Genomic DNA, 17689 nt, shown 5'->3' with positions numbered 1-17689 from the left:
GTGGTTGCTTGTGCTCCACTGTGTCTCCCTCAAAGTCGTGGGGCAGGGGCTGTGCCCAGTGGTTCAGACAAGGGCCTGAATGCATAATTGGTCCAGTGATTTTATTGACTAACCCTGACACCCAGGTCAGCAGGCCAACCCAGTCTGCAGCCCGTGTAGATGGAAAAGTGGGAGGTGGAGATGCCTGGAAGAGCCCAAAAGAAGAGATCTGGGCACTCAGACAGGACATCCTTCTGGTCTGGTTTATTGTGGGGGAATTTCTGAGGGTTGGCCAGAGCCCAAGGACAAGGAAGACTTTTTACAAAAAGACACGCAACCGCATGAAAACCCCAATTTAGGCTTTGGCCCCATGGTCTGTCCGTCACTTGCCCAGGGCAGAGAGGTCCGTGAAGTTGCGGCTGGGGAGATGCTCTGTACGTTGGGGGAGTGGGCGGTCAAGGCCCACGATGCAGACTTCAAGCCACAGAGACTCTGCCTCTCCGTGGCCCTGGTGGAGGCTAGAATGCATCCCAGTGCCCCCCACCCAGAGAGTGGGCGGGTGGCCTCAGAGCACGGCCAGGTTGTGGCAGGACTTGGAGCGGGCCTTGAGTGCCCGGCGGCGGGCGCTGCGGGCAGTTAAGCGTGCCAGGAAGTGTCGAGCCCGCTGGCCGAGACTTGCCCGTCGTCTGGGGGCCGGCGGCTCTCGGCCTGCGCAGTTCCTGCGGCGCAAGCGCAGTTGGCGCACTACACCTTCGAAGAGCTCCGCCACGTTGTGCTGCAGCGTGGCTGACGTCTCGATGAATTTGCAGTCGAACACCACAGCGCAGGCGCGGCCCTCTGAGCGGGTGGGGTCAGTGAGCCAGGGCGGAGCCACAACCGGAAAAAGGAGATAAAGGTAGCAGGAGGTGTGTTCAGTCTCAACCGGAAGCATGATTTTTCCTTTCCCCATACCTCGTGCTGCGTGCCAGGGGACTCAGAGATAGATCTGGCTTTGAGGAGTTAGTTCACAGGTTAGTGATTGATACTGATAGCAGGATGAGGCTGGGAAGACCGGGAGGTCCCACGGAAGGGTCTTGACTGCCAGGGAAGGGGTCTAATCTGTGCATCAGAATTGTCTGGGGGAGCTTGTTAAAATGCAGGTTGCTGAGCCCACCCGCAGATATTCTAATTTGGTAGGTGAGGCCTGGGAACCAGCGATTCAACAAAATCTCCTGGGGATCATGTTGCAGAATTTTGGGACGTCTGCTCATAAAGCATATGGTCTTCCATCTCCAGGATGCCACTGGGCTGGATGCAGGGGCGTGGGTTCTAGTCCTCAGTGGCTGGTGACCCTGTAGAACTGGCCTCCCCACTCTGGGTCTCAGTTTCCATATTTTTAAGATTTCGCCCTGTGAGTAGGGCCATTTTTAGATCTTTATGGGTCCCACCTGATACATCAATTGTATCAAAATATTCCCCATCCCACTTTAAATACAATTTAAGTATAACTTTAAACATTTTGGTTTGCAGTTGCTGGCTGACACAATATTATGTTTTGTACACAAAGCTCTGTGAAATTTGAATTTATAATTTTCTCACTGTATTTTGGAGTCAATAATTGTCTTTTTCAGGTCTCAGATGTAAGCCCTTGAAAAGCTTACAGGCACTGGGCCTATCATGCCTGGTGAATAAAGTGCCTCAGACTAAGGGCATTGGGGCACATAGGGGAATTTTTAGGCAAAGAAATGACAAGGTCAGCTCTGGTTCGGGAAAACTCTGGCAGCTGGTGAGGAGAACCGACTGAGTGGGGATAGAGAAGTACCGGGGTTGGCCCAGGCTAAAGTGGAGATGCCAGGATGGGGCAGAGACTCTGGGCATGGGGACAGGAAGGGAATGTGGGGTTAAGGGAGGTGGACCCGACAAGGTTTGGGGACTGGTCTGAGGGAATGAGAGAGGAGGCAAGCCAAGAATGGTTTCTAGCTTTCAGGCTTAGGCAAGTAGATGCAGGATGGAGGTGGCCGGGGTGGGGGTGGTGGGGCACGAGTCACTGAGATGAGGAGCACTGGAGGAGACGCAGTGACAACAGGGCTAAGAGAAAGATGGAGGAGGAGGGTGGAGTGGAGGGCTCACCTTCCACGGAGACTTCCCGGCAGCGTGCCAGGTCCGCCTTGTTGCCCACCAGGATGATGGGCACGTGGTCCGCCTGATATGTGCGCCGCAGCTGAATGCGGAGCTCAGAGGCACTCTCGAAGCTGCCCCGGTCTGCGATGGAGTACACGATAACGTAGGCGCTGCCCACCTGCAGGCATGACTCCTGGCTCCAGCTTTCATCCTGTAGGGGAGGGAACCCAGGCCCATCCTCAGACGGTACCTAGGCCCTGGCTGAGAAAGGAGGGGCTGGGATGGTCTAACGGGTGGGATGGGGCTGAGGTTGATACTTTGGACAGGTTGGGGGACAAATTCTGCCATAATTCCCTGTGTCACCTTGGGAAACCACCGATCTTCTCTGAGCCGCAGTTTCTCTGCTTGAAAAATTGGGCTAATGACACTACCTCACTCCATTCTGTCATTCACTGGTTCCTTCTGTAGGCCGGGCACTGGCAACAAAAGATTTATTGGGTTCTGCTAAGGAGAGTTCTGGCTTTGCCTTTTCAGCTCTTTTGTCTGGTTTGAGGAGGGTTTGGCCTTGCTAGACAGTCCTTTTGGCTTTTTGCAGTCCAGAGTTAAAAAAAAAAGGAAGGGAGAGAAGTGGGGACAGGAGGCTGTCTTCCAGGGGAGGTTTGTTTCTGGATAGTCTTGAAGAGAGAGTTGAAGGAGCAACTGTGGCGTGTAAGTGAAGGGAGTGGGAGAGGCAAGGGGCATTTTAAGAAGTGGAGTCCTTTCAAGATGTTTGACAAGGAAAGGAAAGAACTGGAGTAATTTTGATATTGTTTTGGATGATGCTCTTTTGTCAGGGACAGCACTCCAAGACTGAACCACCTAGGTAACAGCTTTCTAAGTGTTTCTAAGTGTTTAAGGAGACACAGTTCCTGCCCTCCAAAAGCTCATGATTAGGAAGGGATGCTATGAAAATGGAGAGATATAATGCAGTGTGATAAGTACCATTAAGAGAGGCATATGCAGGGATGTCCCTGGCAGTCCAGTGGTTAAGACTCGTGCTTCCAATGCAGGGGGTGCGGGTTCGATCCCTGGTCAGGGAACTAAGATCCCTGCCATGCTGTGCAGCTCGGCCAAAAAAAAGAGAGCCATGTGCAAGTGGCTGGAGGACCCATGGGGCTTGGGGCGGGGGTAGACCAGAAGAACTCAACTGGGCAGAGTGTGGGAGGGCTTCACAGTGGACTGGTGAGTGGGGTTAGAAAGGATGAGCAGGCTGAGTAGGAGGGAAGAGAGTGGGCAGGAGTGGGAAATGCCGAGTGTGGTGGAAGTATTGTTTGTGAGGGGAAAAGAAGCCAGAAAAGTTTTCTGATAACCTAATAAGGTAGATAAGTAGGACAGCATCGGATCCGTGGTCAACATCATTGTCAAAGGGGTAAGTTCTGAACAGCTGTACTGATCCTTCCCCGGGGCCAAATAACCCTGAACTGAGTCAGACAGATGTGGGTTCTTATTCTGGGTTCTTAGCTTTGACTATGGACAGGTTCCTTCCTCCCTCGGAGTCTGTTTTCTCATTTGTAGAATGAGAGGGTGGGTCTTGACCATTCATTCATTCATTGCACGAATATTTACGGAAGATTTGCTATGTGTTAGCATCACAAAAGCTGGTTGGTACATGGATTGGTGGGTAAGAACCCCTTGGGGGTGTGATTAAAAATGTAGATTCCAGGACCCCACTTTTATAGGTTCTATTTCATTAGGTCTGGGGTGAGACTTGAGAATCTGATTTCTCATACTCTTCAGGTGACCCCGATGGCCAGCGAGGCTGAGGTACTACTGGATGAACCAAAGGCCCTCCCAGTTCTGTCAGATTTTGCCTCTCTGACATCAACATGGACCCTCTCTGCATGGACCCTCTTTGGGAACTGCCTTCACAGACATGGCCAGGGAAACTGTAGGGAAATCAAGGGCCAGAGAAGAGAACACTTTCTCAAGGCCACACAGCCAGCTGGGCACAGAATTCCAATTCCTGCCTTCTAGTCTGTCTCCCAAATGGGACTCCCAGTCTGATCACTCTTCTTAATTCACTGGACTCTGTCCCATAGGATTCTCAACTGCATCCAAAAAGTAGACCCTCCTTCACCAGTCTGTGAGCTCCAAGAGGCCAGGAGGCATGTCTGCCTTAGTCACTGATGGGTCTTCAGTGTCCTGGCACATTATAAATATCCAGCCAGTGTTTCTTTTTTCTTCCTTCCTTTCTTTTTTTAAAAATAAAGCTTGGGTGTGAGCTGGCCACTGGATCCCCAAGGCCTTCCACTGGCCCTAGGATGTGGGACCCTCAAGGCTGCCGCCCTCAGGCTGGCCCTGAGGCTGGCTGTGTGTGATGGGCCTGCAGGGACCTGACGTCGGACCCCCGGGCAGGCCTTGCATATCTGGGTTTGGTCATGGTGCCCTCCCTTCACCCTGGCTGAGGTGGGGACCAGCCAGCCAGTGTTTCTTTTCTTTTCTTTTTTTTTTTGCAGTACGCGGGCCTCTCACTGTTGTGGCCTCTCCCATTGCGGAGCACAGGCTCCAGATGCGCAGGTCTAGCGGCCATGGCTCAGGGGCCCAGCCGCTCCGCGGCATGTGGGATCTTCCCGGACCAGGGCACGAACCCACGTCACCTGCATCGGCAGGCAGACTCTCAACCACTGCGCCACCAGGGAAGCCCCAGCCAGTGTTTCTTAATAAACGAGTGAAGCAGTGGAACCTCAGATGGAGGTTCAGAAGGTGATGCTCCCAGTGGGGATGGTCCTAGTGCATAAGAGTATAAGCTTTGGGCTATTATAAATCTGGGTTTGAATCCCACTTGCTATCTGAGAACTTGGGACACATAACCTCTCTGAGCTTTGATTTCCTCATTGGTAGAACGGGAATCAGAAATACACTCATTGTATAGTTTTTGTCTTGACTGAATGTCAAAATACATGTCTAGTGTTTAGCACAGGGGCTGACACTTAGGAAGAAGGTGCTCCATAAATGTCAGCTGCTCTTAGGAGAACCATCATCATTATTATGATGCTCATTTGGACCTGGGTTTCCTTTTATGCTAGTTAAAAGGAATTGGTCTCGTAGCTCCTTCATCCCTAAATTTGGGCCTATCTCTGGAGCTGTCAGCCACCCAACATTGTCAATCACCCAACATTGCCCTCCTAAGCCCCACCCTGTGGGCAGGGCCTCCCTGAGTGTTAGGGGAGGGGCCTACCCCTTAGAGAGATGGGATCCCAGGTGATTTTTAGATCCTTCTCTTTGCTTAGTTGTATTTCTTCAAAGTTCTACAATGAGCATGTGTTACCTGTATAGCAAGAAAAAAGACTCACCAAGATAAACAAAGGTAAGAAAACTCAAGCAAGATAAGAAAAGCATAATGGGGACATGTCCCTGCCCAGTGCTCTCTTCCTCCTTTGGAATGGGCTAGGGAAGGACATCTTCGGTTTCCTCTTTTTACTAGCTACGAAGTCATGATCGATAAGAATTATCATTATTTACAATTCTTCACTCACGTTCAGCATTTTTTCATGCTCCAAACTGTGCTTATCTCTGTGAAACTGCATAAGAAGTTTGAAAAAACCAGCTGGTAAGGAAGGCAGGAATGATTCACCCATTTATTAGGTGAGAAAACTGAAGCTCAGAGTGGGTAAGTCAATTGCACAAAGCCAACTGGTAAGACAAAGGAAGAGGGGGTTCAACCTCAGGCTAAATCTGGTGTTCCTTTTTCTGTACAATGTGGGTGGGTGGAATGGGATAAGGGTGCTCATGAGGGGAAGATTTGCAGGGGGAGAAGCACATCCTGGGATGGCTGTGAGGAGAGGATGAATGGAGTGAGAAAAGGGGGTCAGGGTCATGAGGTTCTCCTGGCTTTGGTTGGAAAGGCTGCTTAGGAGCTGTGGGTTTGGGGAGGTGCTGAGGATGGGCCCTGCCCTGTCCCTGCTCTGTAGTGTCCTAGGAGGGGACAGGAATCTGGTACTAACCTCAGCACCCCTCCCCCCAAATCCTGCTTGTTGTGCCATACCAGTTTCTCAGCCTCCCAGGTGTCCATGACCAGCAGTGTGGTATCCTCTCCATCCACCGTGAGGGTCCTCTCGTACACATCTTCTGCAGCTGAGGAAAGACACAGATTTCAGGGAGGAGGTGCAGGCCTGGGGAGGATGCAGGCCTCCCTAACCCCTCTTTCCGCCCCCTCCACTTCTCCTTGAAGTGCTCACCATATTTGTTAGATGTCTGTCTCTCCTGATAGGCCAAGAAACGGCATGAGGAGCCCATGTCTCACCAGCTGCCAGCACAGTACCTGGCACACAGTAGGTGCTGAGAAAGGTTTTGTTGGTTTGGTTGAACGAATGAGTGTGGGGCGGTGGGGTTAAAGTTGGGCTGGGAGTTCTCCCAGGTGTGCTCTGTCCCTGGCTTAGTGTATGCTTCAGGCAGGTCCCATTACCCTCTCTGGAACTCTGTCTCCCTATCTGTCATACATACTGGTGTACATGGGTACATACGGGTTCACACGCTGAGCAGTCAGGGCTGGAGAAAGGGCGTGGTCAGAGTGTCCCCACCTCCTCTCTGCCTTTAACCTCCCCTCTCCCCCCACTCACCCTGGGTCCTCTCTGCCAGCCCTGCAGGGACTCATCTTCATTTCCTCTGTCCGGTCCCTGATCCTCATCATTCTGGGACCCCAGGCCCTGTCAGCTCACTGCCACCTCTTGGGAATAAAGGAACCCAGGGCCCAACTTAAGAGTCTGGGAGTCTCCATTTTGGGTAGGATCTTAGTTTGGCTGCAGGTCATGGTGGGCATGGATGGTTGTTTGTGGGACAGGGTCTGAGAGTTGGGAAGGAAGTTCACCATTTCTTTATACTTGGGACTTGTGGAACTCAGAATTGCTTCCCTTATGACATGAAAATGAATCACACACCTCTCGTCCATGAGAAATTAGCACAATTCTCATTCACTATTCAAGGAATTTCCCTCCTGTAGATCTTTGTGCAGGCTGTGCCCTGCACAACTCCAGGGGGTGATCATTCACTTCATAGTCTTTGTGAAAGATGCCCCTCAGAGTTGAGCAGTGCATGAGTTGTACAACTGTTCTTGGCAGCGTTATGTCCCAGATAACAGGGATTTCATTCCATCGACCGGATCCCTTCCCAGCCCACAGGGTCCCTACCTCCCAGCTGTTCATGGAGATCCCGCTCTTGCTTTCCTGCAAAGAGGCTGGCCAGGCTGGTCTTCCCTACACCAGGATCTCCAAGCAGTACCACACGGTAGAGGGCCTCCCAGGAGCCTTCAGAGTCGCTGGATTCAGAGGACCAACCACTGGGGGCAGATGAAGGTTGCCGGGTGGGGGTGTTGAGGGAGGCTGATTGGCCCAGTCGGGGATGCTGGGACTGTGTAGAAGGTGCTGTGCCCAGGAGGCCAGGCTGGCGGCCCCGGGTGGACAGGGGCAGTGGAGTACTGGCTCGGCGACGCAGGGGGGTCTTTGCCTCTTGCTGAGTATTTAGTGTCATCCTTGGGAAGGGGGGTTTCCTTCTTTCCTTCGGCAAGAAGGGGCAGTGGGTGGTGAGCCAGGTGCTTTGAGCCCCTTCTCCTGTAGAGTCCTGATGAGCTGCTGCGACGGCTTCCTCTAGAGGCGTCCTTCCAGTCCTTCTAGCAGTCCTTCCTTCCTTTGAGTTCATATGGGAGGAGGAGGCGCCTCAGATCCTCCCTGTGGGGGCTTTCTGGCTTCAGGCCCAGAGAGAACCTGGGTCAGGCTGGGAGGGGTGAGTGCGTGTGAACACACACATGCATGCACACCCAGAGGCCATTTCCTATGCCTTGAGGATAACCCACTCCCCCATGACACACAGATAGGCAGAGGGGCAGCAGCCAGGTAGGATGTCCACACAAGCATGCACACCGAGCTGCCCCACCCATTCAGAACATGAGACCCGCGTTCACGAAAGACACCTGACTTGCCCCCTCCTCTTCTTCCCCACAGGTCTCTTCCCCACGGTTCGGTTCGGGGTTGGGAAGTACAGAGGAGGGTTGAGAGCCCCGGGGGGATTCACTTCCGCTGCCCGATCCCACGAGAGCTGAGGAAGAGGCAGGACGGGCAGCTTGGTCCTGCTAAAGGCTAGGGGGTCTGGGGGTTCCCTCCCGCTGAAACCTGAGAGCCCCGGTGCCATGGGAACAGCGTGTCCGGCCCGCCCCCTCCGTGAAAAATTCAGAAGCGGCTGGCACTACGGCCTCCAGCTGCTGTGGGGGCGCGGGGGCTTCGAGGCAGCCGGACCCCAGGTTTGGTGACAGGAAGGGGTCCCGGTGGAGAGCGGGGTGGAGAGGAGACCTACAGGGCCCAGGAGGGCATGCCATTCCCGAAGTCCGAGCTTCCCCGGCCCGGGGGTCCTGGGTGTGAGTCCCCAGATCCCGGGAGGGTTCCCTGTCTCAGGGAACAGCCCTCCGGGCCCGAGATCCGGGGGCCCTCACTCCGGGACGCGGGTTCGAGGCCCCCCTCTTCCCTGCCTGTGCCGCAGAACCCCCACCCCCCACCCCCCCGCCCCATACGGGCGCCTGGCGAACTCCGTACCAACTTGACTAAGTTGGTGGCGGGCTGCGCGGGCCTTTACCTCGGTGTGGGGAGGGGTCCAGGGTCCCCGGCCGCCGCAGCTGCCGGGTGCTCCAGGCTGTACCACTGCCTCGCAGCATAGCCCCTCAGGCCGGTCCCGCCCCGCCGCCCGGGCCGGGGGAGGAGCCGCGACCCCGCCCCGTCCAGCCCCGCCCCATTAGGGCAGCCCCGGGGTCTCCGCCCCAGGGCCTTGGCCGCTGAATGACTTTTCGCAGAGCTCAGCTGACCCGCCGCTTCAAGTCCTTAGCCAGGGGTGGGGGGCGAGAGAGGGGAAGGATACGGGTTCTGAATTCCTGAGCCTGGATCCCCTCTGCATCTGCATCTATCCACTCCAGCAATGGGGCACACCAACTTTAGCCTTCACAAAAACCGCTTGGGGAACTTGTTAACTTCAGATTCCAGGTCCCACCCTGCAAGAGAGGCAGATTCAGCAGTCCTGGCAGAGAGGGTCGGGAATCTGCATTTTAAACAAGTGTCTAAGTGAGCCTGACGCAGAGTTCATAGACCCCACTTTGAGAAACTCTGCTTCGGATTGAGAATTAATTTTGGGAAGTGGCTTGAGGGGCGGAGGGAGCCCAGGAAGTCTGCACTGAAGGGTTCTGAGTCTTGTTTTGGCAGCGGTCATTCATTCATTCACCAGATTCTAGGGTAAGCGCCCCTTATGCAGCTAGGGCTGTCCTGTGCCTGGAAGAATGGCTGTCCCCTACTTGGTGAACATTTACTGGACTCGTGCTGGGCCTGGCATGATTTGAGCACTTTGCCTGGATTATTAGCTCATTTAATCCTGATACCACACTAAGAGGATGAGCAAACCGCGGCTTACCTGGGCCTGGCACTCAGGTCTCTGCCTATTGTCCCTTTTTATCACGGTCTGTGCTTCCCCTGCCACCGCCCCCCCAAGTCTTCCCAGGCCTGTAGGAGGAGAAAAGGGACACTGTGAACTTGGTACAGAAGAGAAGTTGGCTGTAGGGAACTTGTGATTTTGGCCATCCATGGGTCTTTGAGCAAGGTGCTTCCTTTTAGGTCATGATGGACTGGGTCAGGCATGTATGTGGGCCCCACGGCGACCAGCCTGTACCTGTGGGTGGAGCTCATTGTCAAGGCTGAGGGGGTCCAAGTGTCCAGCTCAGAGCAACTCCCACAGCAGCCTGGTAGACTAGCTCAGCCCCTGCAGGGCTTTGGGCAGATGTTAAACCCCCTCATGCCTGGTTTCCTTCTGTGGCTTGGCCCTCTAAGCTTTCCTTTGCCACCTACAAGATGGGCTGTGAGTGGCGCAGCACTATATGGGAGTGAGACAACTCAACTGCTGTATGGCCTTAGGCAAGTCACCTCCCTTCTTTGGGTTTCAGTTTCTCTATTCAAAACTGAAATCTGAACAGGTTACATCCTTGCTACAAAACTTACAGTTGTCTACAATACAAAAGCCTGAACTTGGCATTCAAGAACCATTGTGCTCTGGCTCCAGTTCTCTACAAGGTCATTTCCAATCTCTCCCAACAAACTCCTTGCTCTAACCAATACCCTACTCTTTCAGGCACATTCTGTTCCTTCTGCCTGAATACCCTCCCTGCTACTCATCTTTCAAGATGCAACTCGGATGCCTGTGTACCAGACACTGTTCTAAGCTCTGTACCCATATTATCTCAGTAGCCTCAAACTTTAGTGGTGCATTAGAATCACCTGGAGGGCTTGTTAAACCATAGCTTGCTGGGATCCACCCCCAGAACTTTTTTTTTTTTTTTTTTTTTCGGTACGCGGGCCTCTCACTGTTGTGGCCTCTCCCGTTGCGGAGCACAGACTCCAGACGCACAGGCTCAGCGGCCATGACTCACGGGTCTAGCAGCTCCGCGGCATGTGGGATCTTCTCGGACCGGGGCACGAACCCGTGTCCCCTGCATCGGCAGGTGGACTCTCAACCACTGCGCCACCAGGGAAGCCCCACCCCCAGAACTTTTGATTCTGTGGGTTTGGATTGAGCTTGAGAATTCGCATTTCTAACAAGCCCCAGGTATTGCTGCTGCTTGCTAGTCTGGGTACCACACTTTGAGAACCATTGTGTTATTTCCTTTAATCCTCTAAATGAGCTAGGTATCCATTACTTTCTGTGAGGTTTGCATTATTACTCTTCTCATTTTCTGAGTAGGTCTAAATACAGTTCGCCCTTGAACAACACAGGTTTGAAGTGCGCAGGTCCAGTTAAGTATTTTTTTCAGTAGTAAATACTGCAGTACTACATGATCTGAGGTTGGTTGAATCTGCAGATGCAGAACCTCGGATATGAAGAACTGCAGATACAGAGGGCCAACTGTAAGTTATAGGTGGATTGTTGACTGCCGTTGAGGGTTGGCGCCCCTAACCCCTGTGTTGTTCAAGGGTCAACTGTACATGCTTGTTTGAACACGTCAGTGAGTTCTGGTCCCGTGTCTTCGGCATGGGAAGGGAACCTCCATGTATTTAGTCTTGCAAGGGAGGCTTGTCATCATTTCCTAGATGACAACCTGGAGCTCAGAGAGGCTAAGTGACTTGTCCAAGGTATCATAGTGATTAGAGGGAGATGCTGGCATTGAACTAGGTCTCTCTGAAACCAAGGTTTTCCCCACCCTCTCAGGTGGGGAAGAGGTACAGTTTCTGACCCCAAGCATTGCTTCAGGACATTCTGTCCCCAGCTTCAGAGCTCAGCAACCTCCAGATGGTATGGCTGATCAGTTCCCCACGTAGCTGGCTGAGATCCACTATATCCTTGGGACCACAGGGCCTCAGACTCCCACTTAGGTCTCCTGCTGCCCACACTCCTGCCTTGATCTGCAGGCCAATAAAGGCTGGGCCATAGGCAGCAGGACGTGGTGTGCTTGGTTTCTCTTCTCTTGTGTTCTCCCCAGTGGCCCCCTGCCCCCCTCTAGAGCCCTGTGGCCATGACACAGCTGCTTCTGCTTTTTGTGACTCTCCTGGTCCTGGTTCACGTGCCGCCAGGTAACATCACCTGTGTATGTGTGTGTGTGTGTGTGTGTGCATGTGTATATGTGTATGTGTAGAAATGAAGGATAGGTTCTCAGCTTCTGGGGGACAGAGGAGGCCTAGACCAGCGTTTAAGTTCTGGCCTCACCACTGACTTGCTGGGCAGCTTAGAGTGAGTTGCTGAATCAGCCCATACCTCTGGTTCCTCATGTTTAAAATGGGATTCACTCAACAAATATTCATTATAAAGATATTTACTGTGTTCCAGGCACTATTACAATGTCTGGGAATCAAGCAGTGAAAGCAAACAAGGTTCTTGCTTTCATGGAGCTGATATTTTAGTCAGTAGAGACAGAAAATAACCAAATAAACATATAATATGTTAGACATAAGTATTGGTACTACGAAGAATAAAAGCAAGACAAGAGGTTAGTGTGTCAGGTGCATGTGGGGAGTGATGGAAGAGCTGATGGGGATGGTTGAAAAAGACCTCTGATACTTTTTTTTGTGTGTGTGTGCGGTACGTGGGCCTCTCACTGTTGTGGCCTCTCCCGTTGTAGAGCACAGGCTCCGGACGCGCAGACTCAGCGGCCATGGCTCACGGGCCCAGCCGCTCCGCAGCATGTGGGATCTTCCTGGACCGGGGCACGAACCTGTGTCCCCTGCATCGGCAGGCAGACTCTCAACCACTGCGCCACCAGGGAAGCCCTGTGATACTTTTTTTAAAAAAAGTTTTTATTTTGGAACATTTCAAATGTACATGAAAGTAGAGACAAAAATATAACGGACAAGGCAAGTTAAAAAAACTTTTATTATGGAAAAAGTAAACATGAAAAAATGGAGAATAACATAATGATGAGTTTTTAAAAGAACACTTCTTATTTTAGAAAATTTAGAAAATTTCAAACGTAAATCAAAAAATATGTATCCATCACCCATGTATCCATCACCTAACTTCAACAATTACTAACTTTAACCAATGCTGTTTTGTTATTCACCTGCTCCCTCTTCCTCGGTGAATTATTTTGAAGTAAATTTCAGATCTCTTATTTTACGTGAGGTGAGTTTGAGCAGAGATCTGATTACAGTGAGAATACGAAGGAGATCATTGCAGGCAGAGGAAGCACAAGCAGCAAGGACCAGGGGCAGGAGGTGATAGATGTGCCTGAGGAGCAGTGAGGAGGCCAGGGAGGCCGGAGGGGGGAGCACGTGGAGAGAAGTGGATAGAGGTGAAGTCCAAGATATGAGGAGGGGACAACAGATCATGGAGGAGAAAATAATAACTTCTGTATCTCAGCATTGTTGGAAGGTTGAAATGCGATGGTGTGTTAGAGTAGTTGTTATAGGAACTGCCCTCACCTGGGAGTCAAAGTCTTGGGTTCTGGTTCCAGACCCACCACTTACTGGTTAGAAGAAGTTGGGCAAATCCCTTCCCTTCTTTATCTGAAACGTGAGAGGGGCTGGCCTAGAATGAGCCCTGGGTGCTCCAACTCTCTAAACTGTCATTCTGATAAGCTTGCTTTCCATTTATTGAGTATGTACTATGTGCCTGGCACTGTGCTAAAGTGATTAAATGCCCTATAACTGCCCTCTGAAAGAGAGTTGTACAGAAAATGAATCTGAGGCCAAGGCCACTCAGCTGGGAAATGGCAGAGCTGGGATTTGGACGCAGGGGGTCTGAGCTGGGTTCCCACCACACCGTTAACCATTGCACTATGTGCCCCCTTTGGAGCATGGATTCTTTGCCTCATAGAGATTTTGATGCCAGCTCTGTATCATTGTAAGATTCTCTACCTTGGCAGGATGAGGATGGGCTGAATAACACTTCTGGGTAGGCCCAAGGTATCATGTGAGGATTCCTTGGGATCTCTTTTAATCCAGGGCGAGGCAGGGAAGCTTTTTCCCTCCACCTCCCACTCAGTCCCAGTTCTTCCGAGTTGCTGGGTCATATATCTAGAAATATCACTGTGACAGGCCTAAGCGGTCCTCCTCTCTCCTCACTTCCCACACCTGCCCTAATTGCATCACAGCACCCTGGGCACTTAACTCTACTTATTGTATTTATTTGCTTGGGTTTTAACCCACTTCCCTGTCAGGTGGAAGCTCCTTGAGGGCATGGACCATGGCCACCTTGTTCACTGTGATACTCCCAGTGCCCCATGTTTGCTGAATGAATAAATGAAGGAGCTGCCCCACACCATGCTGTGACCAAAGACCCTTAGAGGGGATATTGACCCAAAGCCTCACCTTTTTCATGGCCCATGGTTGGAAATTTCTTCACTAAGTCCTAACATTAAACAGGTCCCTATGTGTGCAATGCAGTTTGAATAATGGTTACAAGTCTGGACTCTGGAGCCAGATGGCTTGGATTTGAAGTCTGTCTCTGCTCCTTTAATGGCTGTGTGACCTTGGGCAAATTTGTTCATCTTTCTGTGCCTTGGTTTCCTTAACCCATATACTGGATTATAATAAGACAAACTATAATCGAATACTGTTTTTATGAAAAGTACTTAGAGTGTACTTGGGGTGTGGGTTAACCTGGATGAGAAATTCATCTCTGATTTGTAACCAGTGGTTTAAATTATGATGTGTGGGTTAACCTCGACTGAGATCTGTGGTCTAAATTATAACTGATTGTATTATCTATGACTAGTGGTCTAGCCTGTTACCTCTAGTCTAACCCTTGACCTGTGGTCATAGCTCTTGTTTTGTGGCCTAACTTATGACCTGAGGGCTGCTCTACGACCAGAGTCTATCCAACAAATGACTACAGAGCTAATTGGTAGCTTGTAGTCTAACTTGTGGTCAGTGACCTTGTGACCACTCTGGAAAAATTACTCAACTTCCGTAAGCCTTCCCAGTCTCCTCATCCGTAAAATGGGGATAGTGATAATATCAGGAGATTGGGGGTTTATAGAAGGAATGCAAAAAGAAAGAGTTAATAAGAGTTAATAGTAATGATAAGTTAATAATGGTAATAATTAGTAATAATAGAGTTAATAATAAGCCTCCGGTATTCAGAATGAGATGGTACATTCGGCTTGAAAGGCAGGGCCTGTTGAGAGTGAAAGGATTTTTCTGTGTTCATTTATCCTCTATGTTAGTATTTCAAGAGGCTGTCCAGGTAGAAAGGACCATGAGGATTTTATGAAAGCAAAGTTTTCACATATGCAGGGAGGGGTGACAGAGGAAAAGTCTGTTTCTCCCAGGACCAAGGAACTGGGAACAGCAAGGCAGGGAGAAAACATGAGCAGAGTCCGGGAAGTAGGTAGACAGACATGCATTCTAATTCAAGATTGTGTTTGGCTGAAAAAAATAGGAAACTCAACTTGTAGGGGCTTATGTTTCTTACATCAAAAGAAATCTGGAGGTAGGCAGCAACCATGTCAGGGCAAACATCTGGGATCCTCTTGGGTAACAAATGGATACCAAAACTTCAGGCGTAACATCCTTGTTTAAAGCAGGAAGTGGGGGAGGGTTGGCATGGGCTAGTTTCTCACTTGCACCAGGAAAGCAAAAAACTTTCCCTGGAATCCCCCTCAGCAGACTTCTGCTTACTTCTCATGGGCCAGAACTGTGTCACATGGCTACCCCTGATGTAAGGGAGGCTGGGAAAGAAATTATCCAGCTGTTTTAGCCTCTATAGTAAACTTGAGCTTGGGAGAAAGGGAGTTGGAGAAGACCCTCGGTGTTGGCCCACCTCTCTGGGACTGAGCCCGGAAAGGGGCAGGCACGTTGCATAAGTTGAGGGGAAGGCCAAGGGCAGAAGGGCTCTTGTCCACTGCCCTTTGAGAGTTTTTGGAGAAGGTCAGTGTAGCCTTGGAATAGGAGAATGGACCTTGCACAGCCAGGCTAAGAGAGGAGTGGTGAATTTCAAAGTACTTAACCTCAGAAGGGATGCTGAGCCTGAGTCTAGAGCACAGTCTTGGAGGCTGCCTGCTGGGCCAGGTGTTAACTCTTTAGTTTCTGATATGAGAGGGATCTGGGGATCCCTAGGTCAGACAGAAGCAGCTGGAGTGGAGGAGGAGACACCCAAGGGCTTGGGGCAGCACCTTTTACCAACCAGGAGGGAAGCGCTGCATTATTTAATAACAAAGCGTACCACCGGGATATCAGTCCTGCCTCCGTACCTTCCTTAGTTTCTGGGTGGCCTAGACATTGAACTGATTGCCAGTGGGCCTGTTTTAGGACCCAATGTGCTGGGGGCGAGGTGGGCTTGATGTTTAGAGCCTAGAAAGAGGATAAGAACCCCAGACAAGGCCACAGAATCACAGAGAGCTGACGTGACGTGACGTGTCAGTCTCCTGTCCCACTAGGCCTCAGTGAGTCTGAGGGATGCCAGACCAGTTCACCAGCGACGTGACCTTAGCTGGAAACAGTGGGTGTTCTCAGTGACAGACTCAAACTACCCAGACTCCAGCAGATGCCAGCCAGCACTGGACCTTCTCACCTCCTCATTCCCCAGCCACCGTAATTGGGAGGAGCTGGGAGAGGAGAGGAGGAATCCGAAACCCTGAGCAATTTTACCGAATAGATTAAGTCCCTCAGAACTCAGGAAACCTCAAGAGACTAGTTAAGTTGTTGAATTAAGCTGGATTGAACTAAATTTAGTTCTGTACTCAGACCCCTTCCCCCTCAGTTGTTTTACAAAGAATAAAGAAGCTGTGTTTTCTTTGTATACTCCCAGATGTAGTGCAAGGGAATTTGTGACCTTCATGCGGTGGAGCTGGTAATGATTTCTAGGAGGGAGGAGTCAGACAGACTCAAGTTCATACTCCGACATGTACAGGCCACAGGCCGTGTGATTGGGGCAAGTCACTTCCCCTGTCTGATGCCAGGATCCTGCTCTTCGAAATGGGCATAATGAAAGCTCTTTGCAGGGTAGCTGTGGGGTCAGATGGGAGCATCTTTATAAGTGCTCAGCAAGTGAAAGCTGCTGCAATCGCTATCACTCCTGTGGAGCAAGAGGCACGCCACTGGCCTTCTCCATGGAATTTCAGACCTACGGAAAATCTGCAAGAATAGTGCAAAGAATTCCTGTAGACCTTTCACTCAGTTTTTCCAAATATGAATATTTTACCACTATAACCTTTTCATTTCCTCCTCCATATATATATATATACATATACACACATACATATATAATTATATGTGAATATAGTTTCATATATATATGAATACATATATATACATATGCACACGCACATATGTAATTATACATGAATATAGTTTCATATATATATATATGGCAGATATGATACCCTTTTATACCTAAATAGTTCAGTGGATTTTCCCTAAAAACCAAAGGCATTTTCTTATATAACCACAGTACAATTATAAAAATCAGGACATTAACATTGACAAATTTCTATTGTCTAATCTTTAGATTAGCTGCAGAAAATCCCTGGATCACATATTCCATACAGTTGTCATGTTTCTTTGATCTCTTTTAATCTGGAATAGTTCTTTAGTCTTTCATGACATTGACGGTTTTGAGGCATCCAGGCCAGTTGCTTTGTGAAATGTCCCTCAGTTTGAGTTTGTCTGATGTTTCCTCATGATTGGCTCTAGCTTTGGCATTTTTGGTGGGAATTCTACAGAAGTGATGCCGAGTTTCTCTCAGTCACGTCAGAGGCAGCCATTGTCCTTCTGAAGGTTGAAACAAGACAAAACAGATGAGATAGTTTTCTGAAGCTTACACATTTGCAGGGCTATTTCCCACCCAGTATCCTAATAGACCCTCATCTAAGCCTATGGCCAACCTTCTAAATCCTAAGAATACACCTAAGAAGCCAAGGGAAACAAGGCAGTTCTAGGGTGGAAGATTCCTCAAGATAATTTACAGATGAGGCTCCCAAGCCCAGAGAGGGAAAGTAACTTGTCTAAGGCCACAGAGCTCCCAAGGCACAGAGCTAGGACTTGGACTTAAAGCTTTGGACCTCAAGTCAAGACCAGTTCTGACACAAAAGACCCTGAATAGCCAAAGCAATCTTGAGAAAGAAAAACGGAGCTGGAGGAATCAGGCTCTCCTGACTTCAACCTATGCTACAAAGCTA

General features: G+C 50.4%; 1 protein-coding gene across 1 annotated transcript; it reads right to left on the bottom strand.

Annotated features, from left to right (window-relative positions):
- Window positions 1–244: 244 nt before the first annotated feature.
- Window positions 245–7584, bottom strand: REM1 (RRAD and GEM like GTPase 1; the record flags this gene model as incomplete). Its single annotated transcript, XM_079718404.1, has 4 exons — window positions 245–816; window positions 2089–2290; window positions 6104–6192; window positions 7245–7584. The coding sequence occupies 4 exons, from the start codon at window positions 7582–7584 to the stop codon at window positions 545–547; spliced, it is 903 nt and encodes a 300-aa protein (XP_079574530.1). The 3' UTR covers window positions 245–544.
- Window positions 7585–17689: the final 10105 nt, after the last annotated feature.

Source organism: Hyperoodon ampullatus (assembly GCF_949752795.1).
Source record: "Hyperoodon ampullatus genome assembly, chromosome: 14".
Lineage (NCBI taxonomy): Eukaryota > Metazoa > Chordata > Mammalia > Artiodactyla > Ziphiidae > Hyperoodon > Hyperoodon ampullatus.
The sequence above is the reverse complement of the archived record's forward strand: the minus strand, read 5'-3'. Positions and strand labels throughout refer to the sequence as shown.